Raw genomic sequence first — 11,395 nt, 5'->3', positions numbered from 1 at the left:
ATGTATGTATGTATGTATGTATGTATGTATGTATGTATGTATGTATGCATGCATGCATGCATGCATGCATGCATTTATGTATGTATGTATGTATGTATGTATGCATGCATGCATGCATGCATGTATGTATGTATGTATGCATGTATGTATGTATGTATGCATGTATGCATGTATGTATGTATGTATGTATGTATGTATGTGCATATGTATGTATGTATGTATGAATGTATGCATGTATGTATGTATGTATGTATGAATGTATGTATGTATATACATGTATGTATGTATGTATGTATGTATGTATGTATGTATGTATGTATGTATTGTACACAACTTATTTGTGAACATCAGGAGAGATGCACCCGGCTGAAAAAAAACCAACAAACTTTTAACTCAAGTAACTTTACTTTGTATTTGAGTACATACTTTTAGTACTCTTTCCATATATGTACGCTGATACAGTTTTCCATCTACAGAGGTGGATCCTTGTGCTGATGGCAGCCATGGCTGTGAGCAGGAGTTTCTGAGCACAGAGGACAGCTGTGTGTGCAGATGCAGAAAAGGCTTCACGCTCAGACCTGATGGAAAAACATGCAAAAGTATGAAAGTACTCGTGTTTTTACTCTTCTTTTTATGTTTGAAGTGGGTTGGAAATTATTTTTAGACTTTTAAAGCTTAAAAACCTGCATCATTTGATCATGAAGATGGGAAGACTTCATTCATTTATAAGTAAAGTATTTTTTAAGTTTCTGAATTGTGGCGAAATTTGAAAAAGTTGTAAAACAAAATCAAGTTTTGAGGATGTGTTTTTCATGAAAACTTACAAACTTTCATGTTTAAATAATCTGTAAAATCCTGAAAATGTTATAAATCTATGAAGTAAAAAACATTATTATAGGCCTTTTGATACAGTTTTCCATTTGCATGGGATACATTTTCATTGTTATGCTGATGATACACAGTTATATTTGTCCATGAAACCCAATGAATCCAATCAGCTACTCAGACTACAAGCATGTCTTAAAGACAAAAACCTGGATGACCCTAAATTTTCTGGTTTGAACACAGACAAGACTGAGGTTTTAGTTTTTGGACCTGAGCATCTTGGGAATTAATTTTTCAGTCTTTCTCCCTCCTTAGATGGCATTAATCTGTCCTCCAGCTCTAATGTTAAAAATCTTGGTGTTATGTTTAATCAGGACATGTACAGTATTTTATCCCCCACATCAAAAACGTTACTAGAACTGCTTTCTTCCACCTGCGTAATATCACTAAAATTAGAAACATCTTATCTAAAAATGATGCAGAAAAACTAGTCCATGCATTTGTCACGTCTAGACTGGACTATTGCAAAAGTTTATTATCTGGGTGTTCAAAAACTTCTTTAAAACATCTTCAGTTGATCCAAAATGCTGCTGCCAGAGTCTTAACTGGAGTTAGTGGGAGAGATCATATCTCTACAGTTTTAACTTCTCTCCATTGGCTCCCTGTCAAATCCAGAACTGAATTCAAAATCTTACTTCTAACCTACAAAGCTCTCAACAACCTAGCTCCATCTTATATTACATATTTGATTGTTCCTTATTTTCCTAACACATTCATACACCGCCACCGGTGTATGAATGTGCGTGTGAATGGGTGGATGGCTGGTACTGTAAAGCGCCTTGGGGCCCCTCATAGGGGGCTGGAAGGCGCTATAGAAGTAAGCTCCATTTACCATTTACCATTTAACACAACACTTTGTTCTCAGACTGCAGGTTTACTTGTGGTACCTAGAGTTTCCAAAAGCAGAATGGGAGGAAGATCTTTCAGTTATCAGGCTCCTCTCTTTTGGAACCAACTTCCAATCTCTGTCCATGAGGCTGACACATTGTCCAGTTTTAAGACTAGGCTTAAATATTTCCTGTTCCTGTCTGTTTGTTTCTGCTTCCTGTCCTTACAAACCCCAGCCGGTTGAAGCAGATGACCACTTGTCCTGACCCTGGTTCTGCTAAAGGTTTCTTCCTCATGAGGGAGTTTTTTCCTTTCCACTGTTGCCTTCATGCTCAAGATGAGAATTCTGTGATGGAGTTAAATTCAAAGCAGTCTGCTCCTCAGATGAATAGTATTAACCTACTTCTTATGTATATGAATGTTTCAGTTCAGTGCCCTGAGAAGACTTGAGATGACTTCTGTTGTCACTTGGCGCTATTTAAATAAACTGAATGAATTTAATTTCCAGAGGTGGATCCTTGTGCTGATGGCAGTCATGGATGTGAGCAGGAGTTTCTGAGCACAGAGGACAGCTGTGTGTGTAAATGCAGAGAAGGCTTCATGCTCAGACCTGATGGAAAAACATGCAAAAGTAAGTGTATTTTATGTTCAATAAATACTCAGAATTTTTCTTAAAAGATTTTGAGAAAGGCAGCACTTTTTTTTTTACAATGAAATTTATCGTTTGCCTCCATTCAAACATTACATGCAATATTTAGATCAGTAAATTTGGAAGACAAAAAGTCCTGCAGACCCTTTGTTTTGCTCATTACCAAGCAATCAGTGTTCTCAGGGATGTGTGGTATTTTGTAACAAATTTTAATCTCAGTGATCCATGCTTGATTTGGCAAAGTTTTTATGTTGAATGCCCTTCCTGATGCAACTTTTCTCATTTATCCAGCCTTGATGATGGACACGTAGACAGATAAGGCCATGCAGGAGTCTCCATGGACTATAACATTTGTAGACAACATCATGATCTGCAGTAAGAGAAAGAAGCAGGTGAAAGAGAGCCTAGAGAGGTGGAGGTATGCTCTGGAGAGAAGAGCAATGAGACAAAGTCCATGTGTGTGAACAAGAGGAAGAAAGTCAGGAAGAACAGTGAAGCGGCAAGGAGTAAAGGTGTTGAAGATGAATGAGTTTAAGCAAGTGAACCATTCCAAGGAACGGACAGTTCACGAGAGAGGTGAAAACGAGAGTGCTGGCAAAATGGAGGAGTGTCAGGAGTGATTTGTGACAGAAAGATCTGTGCAAGAGTGAAAACGTTTTGCAAGATGTTAGTGAGATCTGCTGTAATTTATGTTTTGGAGATGGTGACTCTGACAAAATGCACAGTTCACAGTTCATCTTTCGAGTCTGGAAGTCCTTAGTCCTTCTGTAATACCCTTGAGGCTTTGGTCAATTTTACCTCTGGTTACCATAGTATGTTGGTTCCTGCCCCATCAAAAAAGTAATCAATCTTTCTGCAGTCAAACTCAAGTTACTCTCTAATTTGCAAATTCATTCTACGTAATACATCTCACTTATCAAACCAGTATCAGAAATTTCTGGCTGCACTCCTACTGACCTCCCCCCACTCACCTGGATCATCAACAACCACCCAGCATTCACTATTGGTTGCATCCTGGATGTTCACCGCAGAGGTTGTGGCTTTCGGTATCTTGTAGGCTGGGAGGGTTATGGTCTGGAGGAGATGTCATGGATTCCACATTCTTCGATTTTTGATCCCAGTCTCAACTCATCCTTCTATAAGGCCCAACCAGAGAAACATGAGATTGCAAAGAGACGATTCTTCGTGTGTGTGAGTGTGTGTGTGCACTGTGGCAAGAGTGGCAGGGCGAAGCAAATCATCTTCAGCTGTTTCCAGTTCTGTTGATGAAGAACCTCAGTATATAAAGCTGCCTGGACCATCTAAACTCAGCTGGAACATTGTCCCATATTGGTACTTTGTCGGACCTTTGTGAGATCATGTCTGATGTTCAAAATTAAACAAATCTTTGTTTTCCTTGTGCTCCTCGTAGCTCTTGATTTTCTGTTCCTTATTCCGTTGACCATCCTCATGACTAGTCCTTGTCCAGCTCCTTGTGCTCTCCTGGATTCACCTTCAGGTCATCTACAACTGACAATGATAAAAGTACCACTGAACATCATGCCATCCATCCCTGAGGTCTGTCCTGCAGCTCTCACTCCCCACTACTTACCTGGTCACCTTGGTCTGCTCCACCATCCTGGAATCCCCTGATCCTCTCTCTCCAACTTGCAAACAATAAAACAACAAGTAAACCTACTTTACCTGAGGAACCACAGAGCAATACTCACCATATCTCCTCTCCTACAGACCCTCCTGTGTTCCAGTGACTCATTCTTGTAAATAAACACTTACCTTTTTACTGCTTGGTCTCTCGAGTCTCAGTTTGCACTCTGGATATCTTCTTTGTTTATAGAAATGTGATGATTTATTATAACAATATTTGTTATAACAGTTGTAAAGTCAGACGATGGTTCATGATGAGGTAGCAATAAGTCAGTAACTTTTCTCTTGCAGAGACGGACCACTGTGCTGATGGGAATCCTGGTTGTGAGCAGGAGTTTATGAGTACAGAAGATTCATGTGTGTGTAAGTGCAGGGAAGGATACAGACTGCAAACAGATGGAAAAACATGTCAAAGTGAGTTTCGACTCTGTCATGAAAACTAATGTCTTGTAAGATACAGATTAAGATATTTTACATGTACAAACCTAATATAAAGTGTCCAGCTACAACCCTCTATAAATTCTGGCATGTTCTAAATCAGGACATAATACAAATGATCTGGTCTTCTCCATGTTTCAGCACGTTTTAAATTTAACTTCAAATGTGCAATAATACATGACAGATTCCAACATATCTTTATTTTCCTGGTCACCTAATCAAAATGAAAAAGCTGTGTGTCAAAAAGCACACCTCGTGATTTAAAAGGTGATAGAACCACTTTTAGCAGTAAAAGCTCAGTCGTGTTTTTTTTGTTTTTTTTTTGCATTGTTGTAGAAGTCCCTCACATCATTGTAGTGTGATTTTTTTGGACCCACTCTACTTTACAATATTGCTTCAGTTTATTGAAGTAATCAGACATTCTTTTTTGCTCAGCTCTCTAAGTCATACCACAGAGTTTCAACCAGTTGAGGTTTGGAGTTTTCCTGGACCATTGAAACATCTTGAACTGTTTCTTTTTAGCCACTCTGTTGTAGATTTTCTGCTGTTTGGGACCACTGTTCTGTTAAATTACCCAAATTTAGTCAAGTTATCAAAGATGGACCGATGCCCTCACATTTGACTCTAGAAGTCTGACTGTAGAAGTTTGATAAGAAAATTTTGATATACAAAGATTTTCATTATCAATTTAATGACTGCATGGTGCCCAAGTCCTTTAGCTGCAAAGCAGGACCAAATCATCATCCCTCCACTACCATGCCTGACAGCTGGTAAGAGATATTTGTGCTGATCTGTTGTGTTTAGTTTTTGCCAAACACGGTCTTGAGCATCACTGAACATCTGCCTCATCTGTCCAATAACGTTAGTCCAGAATCAGTGGTTCATTCAAATGCAAAATTCTCCTACATCATGGCTGAAACCTTCTGTCCATGTGCAGTGACTCATTTTTATATGAACTATTTAATAAATAGGTCACTATTTATTATTACTTTATTTATTATTATTACTATTTAAGTTCTACCAAACCCCCGAGCTTGTGTTTACTAAATTCAAACACGAGTGAAGTTGGAAGTCCCTCAGCCTCAGAAATGTACTGCCTGCAGATTTGCACCCCCCACTTCATTCTTTTACAATAATAATGTATGATTCATACAGTAAGTGGTATCTAACATTATTGTGTAAGAAGTGATGGGCCTCTTTTCTTTGCTTTATTCCCACCTTTATGTCTGACCGCTATAATTTAGTTACTTCTGTGGGTGTGTGCTGCTCTCACAACTACAGCTGCACACACACTGACTTCAGTCGGTGGGCCGAATAAGTTTTTACACCCCACTTATTTAAGAGTGTCTCTGACTCACATTCTATGACATTCCTTATATTTCTGCATCTAGGCATCATTTTTGATTGTATGTTTTGCACACTTCATATTTTGTTTCTTTCAGTGTAAAATCTGTGCACCTTTTCACTTGTGTGGCCCCAGATAGTTTTTATGTCCTGATGTATAAAACCTCAGAATTGAATGAGGGTGGACTTTCTTTTTCTCATGAATTCAGAATATATTCAAATATCTGAATCTTTTCAGATTTTGCCTTTTTTCCCCCTCTGTTTCAGTATTTATGTATTACATAATTTTGTCTGAACTTCAAACCAGTCCTAAGGTCAGCCTTTAATCCCAGGGCTGAGCACTCAGTGCTCTACTCGCTCAGATTAAGCAGATATTTTCTGTTTGTCATTATATCAAATTTATTTTAGATGGGTAATATTAATATTCTGTTGTTTAAATTTGTAATATTTCCTTATATATATATATATATATATATATATATATATATATATATATATATATATTTCCTTATATATATGTATATATATATATATATATATATATATGTATGTATATTGGTGTATATGGTGGATATTGTATACATTTATAATTTACGTTTCAATCTTTCAGGTCTGGATCTGTGTCAGACGGTGGATCACGGCTGTGAGCATCAGTGTGTCAGCAGCTCTGACTCCTACATCTGTAAATGTTTTGATGGATTCAAACTGGCTGATGATGGGAAGAGCTGCAAACGTATAATCCAAGCTATTTTTGTTTAGATTCTCAGCCTAAGAAATAATGAAGTAAAAGTGAACGTGTATTTCTCCTGTCATTGCTTCTAACAGAACCCGACTGTCACGGTGGGATCATGGATTTAGTTTTTGTGATTGACGGCTCCAAGAGTCTGGGACCTGCCAACTTTGAGCTGGTAAAGCAGTTTGTTAACAGCATTGTGGACTCTCTGAACATTTCCAGGATGGGCACACATGTAGGCCTCATCCAGTACTCCACCAAAGTGCGTACAGAGTTTACTCTGGGCCGGTACGTCACAGCGCAGGGCGTGAAGCAGGCTGTGACCCAGATACAGTACATGGGTCGGGGCTCCATGACGGGCTCGGCCCTGCGTCACATGTTTGAGTTCAGCTTTTCGGACAAAGAAGGTGCCAGGCCAAACATCCCACGAGTCAGCATTGTGTTCACTGATGGAAGAGCACAGGATGATGTTTCTGAGTGGGCCAATAAAGCAAAGAACTCTGGTACTCGTCATCTCTTCTCTTGACTAATCAAAATATGTTATTTATATCAGCTTCATGCCACCAGTTTTCTGTTGCTTTCAGGGGTCACCATATACACCCTGGGCATTGGAAAAGCCATTGAGCAGGAGCTGAGAGAGATCGCCTCTGAACCTGCTGAGATGTATCTGTACTATGCAGAAAACTTTGAGAAAATGGGAGAAATTTCAAAAAAGCTCAAGTCCAGGATGTGTAAAGGTATGCTAAGTAAAGTTGAACAACTTTGCTAGAAAACAAGCTGGAACTCAAATGAGCCTTAGGAAAAAACTCAAATAATGTGAAAAGTTAGCTCAATGTTATTTCAGGCCAGGTAGAGTTTCTGCAAGTGCAGTTTTACAAAGAGCTTCACATTAATATAGTGCATTACTGCCACCTCCTGCTGCCACGGTGCAAATATAAATCATTGTGAAGATCTGTCTTCTGCAGCAGCAGAACTTCAGTCACACACTCCAGGATCAGTCTCAACAGGCTAAAGAAGAAAACGAGTCTTGCAGTAAAGAGTTAATAAAAAGTGCTCTGAGACACTTTCTCATCATATTTTGTTTTTATTCCAACAGAGAAACCAGTGAATGAAAGTCTGTGCCAGTGTGAGAGCGTGGTAATGTTTCAGAACCACGTCACAGACAAGCTGAAGAGCCTGGCTCAGACTAATATCCTTTTCTGTTGATTTCACTGTCTCCTCCAGAGAAATAACGATGATAATAACTCTATCAGCTAAAGGAAACATAAACATGCTTTGTATTGCCTTGGGGCAGCACGGTGGCGCAACTGGTAGAGCTGCTGCCTCTCAGCGAGCAGGTCCCTGGTTCAAACCCCGGTCCAGGGGCCTTTCTGGGTGGAGTTTGCATGTTCTCTCCGGGCATGCGTGGGTTTTCTCCGGGTGCTCCAGTTTCCTCCCACAGACCAAAAACATGCATGTTAGGCTGATTGGTAACTCTAAATTGTCCCTAGGTGTGAGTGAGAGAGTGAATGGTTGTTTGTCTCGTTTGTCTCTACGTGGCCCTGTGATGGACTGGAGACCCGTCCAGGGTGTACCCCGCCCCTCGCACAGTGATTGCTGGACATGGGCACCGGCGACCCCCGTGACCCAAAATGGAATAAGCGGGTAAAGATAATGGATGTATTGCTTTGGATTATGTTCTGAATATTTACCTGTAACCCTTCACTGTTTCGCCTGTTTCTGTGTCCACAAAGCAGCAGCTGTGGCTGAGTGGTTAGAGCAGTCGTACTCCAATGCGAGAGTTGGGTGTTCGATTACACCAGCAGTCACATGCTGAACCCCTCATTGCCTCCTATGTGTCCCATCGGTGTATGAATGTGATAAAGCACTGGTTATTCTTTGTAGAGATCTAGTAGAGTGCTGTATGAACGGGTAAATGAGGCACAGATTGTAGTGTAAATCGCCTTGAGTATCTTGATAAGATAGAAAGACGCTATATAAGTACAGTCTATTTACCGCTTACAAAATCAAGTCAAATGTATTTATAAAGCACATTTTAAAACGGCAGTTGTTACCAAAGTTCTTAACAATAAAAACAATGGCAGTACTTTAATTTAAATTAAGTAATAATAATAATTTAAAGCATCAAAAGAAATACATCAAACACCATCCATCCATCCATTTTCTTCTGCTTATCCGGGGTCGGGTCGTGGGGGTAGCAGCTTAGGGAGGCCCAGACTTCCCTCTCCCCTAGAAATTCTGTCCATAAAAGTTATGAACAGAATCGGTGACAAAGGGCAACCTTGGTGGAGTCCTCACCGGGAACGAGCCCGACTTACTGCCGGCAATGTGGACCAGGCTCTGACACCTGTCATACAGGGACCTAACAGCCCATATCAAAGGGCCTGGTACCCCATACTCCCAGAGTACATCCCACAGGGTTCCCCAAGGGCCACGGTTGAACGCCTTCTCCAAGTCCACAAAGCACATGTAGACCGGTTGGGCAAACTCCACACACCCTCCAGGACCCTGCTGAGAGTGTAGAGCTGGTCCAGTGTTCCACGACCAGGACGAAAACCGCACTGCTCCTTCTAATCTGAGGTTCGACTATCCGACAGACCCTCCTCTCCAGAACCCCCGAATAGACCTTACCAGGGAGGCTTAAGAGCGTGATCCATCATACACGTGATACATCAAACACAAAACAATAAAATACTAAAACAAATCACACTGGGTCAGAAGTCAGTGAAAACAGATGCTTAGCTAGGGCTAAACACAATAGCTTCAGTTTTTTGATTGTTAAAACTTAAAAAACTTAAGCCATTCATGCCTTAATGTCATCAAGACATTTTAACAGAGGGTGAACTGTGCATGAAGTTTTAGGTTTAAGGGCAGATAAATCTGACAATCACCAGCAAAACAAATTGAAATGAAAGACCATGTTTCCTCAGAATAGACCACAAAGGGAGCAGATACAGTGAAAACAGAAGGCGTTCAAGAATCATGCCCTGTGGAACACTGCAGGAAAGAGGTGCTGAAGCAGATAATATATTACCAACTTTAAAACAAAAGCTCCTGACACTCAGATAAGAATGGAACCATTCTAATGCTGCACCTGTAATCCCAACCCAGTTTTCTAACCGCAATATTAGGATACTGTGGTCAACAGTATCAAAAGCAGCAGTAAGGTCCTGGCGTAAGTACAAGGATCATAAATTGACCAGAGTCATTTGCTAAAAGAATATTGTCAGGTATTTCTTGTACCTAGAAATAAAAAGAACCACACAGGACAACAGAGTCAGATTTTCAACCAGGCTTTTTAAAAAGGGGAGATACAGCAAACAACCTCTAGAGTTGAGCACTGTGAACTCCAAAGGATTTCTGCATCAGCTCGTCTTTTTATTGTCACACAGAAAGAAGTGAAAACTGGACATCTTGATTATGCAGACAAATTACACAACGAGGGCAAGGTGATCTTAGAACATTTTGATTAAACGCTTACTGTAATGAGTTTCTGATACCATTTGTATCAGTTAAAGTTAAGAGAAACAATGGCAGTGTGAGATTGATGAAATATGAGTTGATATGTATAAACCTGGCAGCACGGTGGCGCAACTGGTAGAGCTGCTGCCTCTCAGCGAGCAGGTCCTTGGTTCAAACCCCGGTCCAGGGGCCTTTCTGGGTGGAGTTTGCATGTTCTCTCTCTGCATGCGTGGGATTTCTCTGGGTACTCCGGTTTCCTCCCACAGACCAAAAACATGCATGTTAGACTGATTGGTAACTCTAAATTATTCTTAGGTGTGAGTGACAAAGTGAATGGTCGTTTGTCTCGTTTGTCTCGTTTGTCTCTATGTGTCCCTGTGATGGACTTGCGACCCGTCCAGGGTGTACCCCGCCCCTTGCACAGTGACTGCTGGATATGAGCACCAGTGACCCTTGCGACCCATAAAGGAAGAAGCAGGTAAAGATAATGGATGGATGGATGGATGCAAGTATTTACTCAGTTGTGGTGAGGTGCTGTTTTCTGGTGCCTCTGCAGACATGATGGTGATGGTTTAAAACTGAGAACATAAATGTTACAAACCAGTGCTTTTAGAGGAATTCTTAGTTAAACTTGTCTAGTTGGGAGTTTATTAGGCGCGCCAGGCTGTGATCTCATTTGAATTTTTTTTGGATTATTTTCTTTAACACAATCACTTGAAGCTTTGTCAAAGAAGCTGGAGACTCTGGAGAATCAGCTGGTGCCAAAGTGACACCAGAAGGCCGATCCCTCACACTCGCAGGATCCTTCCGACTGTCCTCAATAACTTGTGCTGGAACATAAACTGGAACATAATCTGCTTTGTTATTCTGTATATATATTTGGAGGATTAATGCCACTGTAGCATAAAGTCACTTTTTTTTAATCAAATTAAAAAGTCCTTTCAAATATAAAATTTAAGTTGATCATTTTTAGAATTTTGAAAAAGTCTCAACAATTACATCTCTGTGTTAAAAATATGTTAGAGGTTTTCAAAGCTGCAAACATTAACTTACTAAAACCAAAAACACAGAATAAAAACATTTTCATTTCACTTCACTGAAAAGTTTTTTTAAGACACTTTTGTAATAAAATAAACCAATAGAAATGAATGTTTGAACATGATATTTAGGTCATTTGTTCCAATAGTTTCGGCTAATATAAGTTTTCTCTCTTGCCAGAGGATTCAAAATGCCATAATTAACAAAATGACAGATGCTACCAGCAGATAAATATTTATATTTCTGACAGGTTTTGTTCTCCTAACTTGTATTGGTCTACTTAATACATCAATAATTACTGCTTGTATAGAAGATGAATAAATATTTTGTTCCTCACATTTTTTGTTGTGTGCAATTTTTTCATTTAAATTTTT

General features: G+C 39.8%; 1 protein-coding gene across 1 annotated transcript in view; it reads left to right on the top strand.

Moving 5' to 3' along the window:
• The window catches only part of LOC119410223 (matrilin-2-like), a 16,614-nt gene extending 5,861 nt beyond the window's left edge, over positions 1 to 10,753 (top strand). Inside the window, exons 9-16 of the mRNA XM_037677135.1 lie at positions 477 to 599; positions 2,222 to 2,344; positions 4,298 to 4,420; positions 6,399 to 6,521; positions 6,614 to 7,024; positions 7,106 to 7,258; positions 7,618 to 7,710; positions 10,698 to 10,753. Coding sequence (XP_037533063.1) covers positions 477 to 599; positions 2,222 to 2,344; positions 4,298 to 4,420; positions 6,399 to 6,521; positions 6,614 to 7,024; positions 7,106 to 7,258; positions 7,618 to 7,710; positions 10,698 to 10,753 — 1,205 coding nt within the window. The remainder of the gene's footprint in view (positions 1 to 476; positions 600 to 2,221; positions 2,345 to 4,297; positions 4,421 to 6,398; positions 6,522 to 6,613; positions 7,025 to 7,105; positions 7,259 to 7,617; positions 7,711 to 10,697) is intronic.
• Positions 10,754 to 11,395: the final 642 nt, after the last annotated feature.

Source organism: Nematolebias whitei, chromosome 5 (assembly GCF_014905685.2).
Source record: "Nematolebias whitei isolate Nwh7 chromosome 5, NemWhi1, whole genome shotgun sequence".
Classification (NCBI taxonomy): domain Eukaryota; kingdom Metazoa; phylum Chordata; class Actinopteri; order Cyprinodontiformes; family Rivulidae; genus Nematolebias; species Nematolebias whitei.
Note: the sequence above shows the minus strand (reverse complement) of the source record. Positions and strands in the feature narration are given on the sequence as shown.